Genomic DNA, 5,627 nt, shown 5'->3' with positions numbered 1-5,627 from the left:
TCAGTGTAACATAGTTACTTTTACAATTATGAGTTTTTTTGGCTCAATCGTGACCATAGATTTTTTTTTTATTTTAGTGAAATTAAGGATGTAGAATCCTTCTTACCCTTCTCATTTTCAACCCCTTATCAATAAATCCCTCCCATATATATATATATATATATATATATACATGTACATATATTTTTATATATATATATATATATATATATATATATATATATATATATATTTGATGGGCTACTTCTACCAATTGGTTTTATAATGAAAATTGAGATGTCATTGAGTTTATTTATAGTCAACTTTCCTCTAATACGAATCTTGTAGTATACAAGCCCAATAATAAATTTAACTTTACGAAATCAACCTCCAGAGAATAATGGAAAGATTTTTGTAATTTTAAAGAAACAGCTCTAGAAGGCATTCCAGCATGATTAAGAAGCTATCATGCAGCCTGCTGCATTTATCAACCTCACAATAAATAAAAGTCTTGGAAGTGCTGAGTGCTCTATTTCAAGCTGTTGCAATGAAAACTCTTTAACTACACAGCTTGAACCCTTAAAATTACCATTATTATCCATATGTGAGATATCCTGTATCAGAGAATAGGTGAAGAAGATGTCACTTTATAAACTTAAGCAGTAACTCATACAATCCTAATTTTTGTAGTTTGGGTTGCCCAAACCTATTTTTCTAAATTCAGACGGAAAGCAATGATCAAGTAACCTCATCAACAACAGCGAGGCAGTACATGACATGACACAGTAAAAATCACAAGCCACAATCAAGAGTTGATGGCAACATATAAACCAAGAATACAACCAAAAATCAGCAATCACCAATCATGAACAATTGAAGTAATATTACATTCATTAACAAGGAAAAATAAGAAAAAATAAAAAATAAAAAATAAAAAACCAAAACGAAAAACTATAGGTTCAACAATTGAATCAAAGGTGTAAAACCCATTCCAATCAAGTTCAGTTAACCTGTGTTCGGTCCAATATAATTAGAAATATATATATATATATATATATATATATACGACAGAATACCCAAGAACCAAAATTGAACATTTCCAAATCAATTGGTACAGTCCCTGGCAAAATGACCTTCTTCCCCACAATTAAAGCAATCCAATCTTCCACCACCTCCTCGGCCACCGCCGCCTCTTCTTCCACGACCACGCCCTCTTCCACGAGGTCTTACATCATCACCACCAGCAGGTGCAGATGGATGAGCATAGCAATCTCTAGCAAAATGACCAAACCTGCCACAATTGTAACACTCAACAACTCCAGTACGACGTCGTCTCCCTAAAGGAACCACATCAATGGCTCTACTTCTTCCATCCTCAGCAAACTCCACCTTAAATTCCACTCTTTGACCATCATAAAGTGTCCTGAATCCATCAAATATTATACATGTTTGATGAACAAACACATCATCACAAACATCTTCCTTTTCATTTTCATTTTCAGTTTCTAAATCAGGAGTAATAAAGCCAAACCCTTTCCAACCATTAAACCATTTGACTGTTCCTTTTAGTTTATCTCCTTCTCCTTCATTGCCGATTCCACTCTCCCTTTCTGCCATTTTTGCGGTGGGAATAATCAGAAAGGTTAATGATTAAGTCAGATTTAGCATTACTGATTATTAGTACTCCACTTTTGGATAATAGGTGATAATGGTAATGGTATTAATTCTTTTTTTGCTGTGAAATGGACTGTTTCTGAGGAGTATTATTCGTTCTTAAGAGTGCATAAAAAGTTAATGCGTAGGAAATGAGATGTGGTGGTGGATTTTCCAATCTTGAGTTTAGGATTAGGTGTCAGTGAATGGATGGTAATGAAATGATAATGACAGTAATATGATTCAACTTATGTCTGATGCTGGAGATTGACGTCTTCTACCATTGGGTCCCTCTAAGTCTTCAGTCTTCACCATTCACGCCTTCAGTTTGCTCCTACTACTATCATCCTGTTCTTACTTGGCAATATTAGTTCACTTTTTGTTGTGCCAAAGGCCCACTAAACTGGGTTGGGCTCGGCTTGGCAGACCAGCCTAGGCATTGAGCTCACATTACTAGAAATTATTTTTACAACTAAGCTCTGAAAGAAATTATTTTCAATCAAAGCGTCAAGTCCAAATCATGGCTAAGCATAGTGTTTTTAAATGCTAATGGGCTGGACATAGGATTTCAACGGAAAAGAAAGAAATTGTTGTCAAAGAATAATTTCACTTGAGTAATACACAACTACAAATTTAACTTTTTGTGATATTGGATTTAGTGATATTAATATAATGTCACAAATTCATATTTTTAATGTAATAATTATTTTTTTTTAGTTTCACTATTAAGTGATTTAGCGACACTTTATTTGGTTTTTAGTGGAATATTATATTATAGTGATAACGCTATCTTTGACGGCGATTTTCACTACCAAAACTCAATCTCATCTTGACCATGTATTGACCATGAAAGTCGTTATTTTTGGCAACAACTTTAAAGTTTTTCTTTTTGATTTAACTTAAAGTTTTTCTTTTTGATTTTTTATTCTCTACAACGTCTTAAAACAAATCCATGCATTGAAAATCAAATCCATGTACCAATGATCATCACATTTCTCTTTCAAGCACTCAACATATAACAAGGTAAATAACTTATATATACTAATATATAGGCAAAATTATAAGAAACTATCTAATCTATATCTTTTTAAAAAAAAACTACCTTATATAAATTTTTTGTAAAAAACTACCTTATATAGTACAAATCTTTGCAAATTACTACCTTTTAACGAATAACGTTTGTTGACTGTTAATTTCACCCGTGGACCAACACGTGAGTCTCACGTGACTTATTAAATCTGTCCTTCTTCTTCAATAAGGGTCGTTGCTTTTAGAAGCTTTCTTTCACACACGAACTCAACCATCTAACTCCTAATTTCGCTTCCATCCTCCTCTTTACTTCCTCTCATTGAAAGTTCTAACCTATACTGGTATGTACTACTCTTCAATTATGGTTTTCTGCAAATGATAAAAAAATTTGTTATTTCTTTTTTTTTTTTTTTTGTTATTTCTGCCAAATGCCCATTTGTGGGTTATCCTTTTTCTGCATTTCCTTGCTGCGAATATTAAATGCCTTTTTTATTCTAGAATTTGGTGACTTGTTCAACTCATTGATTGGGATCTCAAGGATTAAAATTTTCAATGTTTCAGGTGTCTGACATGGTTAATAGCTATCATTCGCAGATTATAATAGCAAATTATTTGAGCTTCTGACAAATTGTTGTGAACTTTTAATCTTTCTGCATCAATGGGGTTAAAGATTGAATAGAAATTGGGAGCGAAATTGGGAGTTAGATGGTTGAATTCGCGTGTGAAAGAAAGCTTCTGAAAGGAACGACCCTCATTGAAGAAGGACAGATTTAATAAGTCATGTGACATTCACGTGATGGTCAACGGATGAAATTAACAGTCAACAAACGTTATTTGTTAAAAGTTAGTTTGAGAAAACTATAATACGGGAATAATCTGTGTTGTCCTTTCATTAACTCCAACCAATATCTATATAATACAAGATGGTAACCGTAGAATTAGTAAAAACCGTCACCAAACCGTCACCAAATATAATGAAACTGCTGAAAGTGTGATAATGAAACCGTCACCAAATATCTGATGTATACCGCGGAGTGCACATATCCTCAATACCCCCCTCAAGTTGGAGCATGGGGTTCAAAAATGCCCAACTTGGACATAAGTAACTCAAATTGGAACTTTCCGAGAGCCTTAGTGAAAATGTCCGCCAATTGAGAAGAAGTAGAAACATGAGATGTTGTAATCAAACCCTCGGAAATAGCATCCCGCACAAAATGACAATCAACCTCAATGCGTTTCGTACGCTCATGGAAAACCGGGTTTTTGGCAATATGCAAAGCAGACTCACTGTCACAAAAAAGGGGAATAGCTTTGGGATGATGAACTCCCAAGTTCAACAACAAACCTTTCAACCATTTCAACTCACAAGTAATGGCGGCCATAGCCCTGTACTCTGCTTCAGCAGATGATCTAGAAACCGTATGCTGTTTCTTGGTCTTCCAAGAAATTGGAGAATGCCCAAGAAACACAAACCAACCTGTCAAAGACCGACGAGTGAGAGGGCAAGCCGCCCAGTCAGAGTCACACCACCCCTATAAAGAAAGCTCACTGTCTGCACTCAACAAAATACCTTGTCCAGGAGTACCTTTCAAATACCGAACTACACGCATGGCAGCCTCTCAATGATCAATGCGAGGCTCCTGCATAAACTGAGACAAAATATGCACCGAGTATGCTAAATCTGGGCGAGTTACTGTAAGATAAATCAGACGACCCACAAGCCGTTTGTAAGGCGCAGGATCCGAAAGGCGATCTCCTGTAGCTAGACCAAGTCTGTGGTTTTGTTCCATAGGAAAGCCACAAGGTTTCGCCCCAAGTAAACCGGCCTCAGAAATAATATCCAACGTATACTTACGTTGACAAAGAAACAAACCCTGTGAACTTCTAGCAACTTCAATACCCAGAAAATATTTCAAACAACCCAGATCTTTCATTTTAAAACAGTCACTAAGATATACTTTGAAAACACCAGTGGCAGCGGAATTATTACTAGAAATTATGACTAGAAATTATGAGATCATCAACATATACTAAGACATTTATTTGAACTGTGCCTTTAGTATAAGTGAAAAGAGAGTAATCAGAGTAAGATTGTAAGAAACCATACCCTTTCAAAGCAGAGACCAACTTAGCAAACCAACAACGAGGGGCTTGTTTCAAACCATACAAAGACTTGCGAAGACGACACACCAAGGACGGATCAGAACTCTCAAAACCAGGAGGGAGTTTCATGTAAATCTCCTCGTCAAGATCACCATGAAGAAAAGCATTGTGAACATCCATTTGATGAAGTTCCCAATTCTTAGAAGCCGCAATAGCAAGGAAAGCGCGAACTGTAGTCATCTTAGCAACGGGAGCAAAAGTCTCATGATAGTCAATTCCGACCTGCTGATGATTGCCCAAAACAACCAAACGAGACTTCAAACGTTCAACTTCGCCATTAGACTTGAACTTGGTTTTGTAGACCCACTGGCTACCAAGCGCACGCTTACCCGTGGGTAGATGTTCCAAAGTCCAAGTTCCATTGTCCTCCAAAGCCTGTATTTCATTCTGCATAGATTTTTGCCAATCCAAGGATTTCATAGCCTCTTTAAAAGATTTTGGTTCCTTGTCAATCACAAGGGCTGCAATAAACTTCCTATAATTCACAGAATACTTATGACAATGTATGTAATGTGCCAGAGGATAAGGATTACCTAAAGAAGCATGATTAGACCGAGAGTTTGAAAGAGACGGATTATGAGCAATGACGGAATGAGTAACAAATGGTTTCCTAGAAGGATCAACAAAATCACGGAGCAAAACCGAGGGATACTTATCCCGAAAACCACGACCCAAAGGCTCCGGAGAAGAGAAGTCAGTGGTAGGCTCAGGGGACAATGAAGCAGTGTTGTCTGGCTGCTGTGGCTGCTGATCAGCAGCTGAAGGAGAGGAAGACGCGCGCTCCTGCAGTAGTCCATTACCTA

General features: G+C 36.6%; 1 protein-coding gene across 1 annotated transcript; it reads right to left on the bottom strand.

Annotated features, from left to right (window-relative positions):
* Positions 1–571: 571 nt before the first annotated feature.
* Positions 572–2,163, bottom strand: LOC130811519 (glycine-rich protein 2-like). Its single transcript, XM_057677844.1, has one exon. The coding sequence runs from the start codon at positions 1,594–1,596 to the stop codon at positions 1,084–1,086; it is 513 nt and encodes a 170-aa protein (XP_057533827.1). The 5' UTR covers positions 1,597–2,163; the 3' UTR covers positions 572–1,083.
* Between the last annotated feature and the right edge of the window lie 3,464 nt (positions 2,164–5,627).

Source organism: Amaranthus tricolor, chromosome 4 (assembly GCF_026212465.1).
Source record: "Amaranthus tricolor cultivar Red isolate AtriRed21 chromosome 4, ASM2621246v1, whole genome shotgun sequence".
NCBI lineage: Eukaryota > Viridiplantae > Streptophyta > Magnoliopsida > Caryophyllales > Amaranthaceae > Amaranthus > Amaranthus tricolor.
Note: the sequence above shows the minus strand (reverse complement) of the source record. Positions and strands in the feature narration are given on the sequence as shown.

Excerpts from the sequence above, each read along its gene's own strand:
- LOC130811519 (XM_057677844.1), bottom strand. The coding sequence starts at position 1,596 with ATGGCAGAAAGGGAGAGTGGAATCGGCAATGAAGGAGAAGGAGATAAA.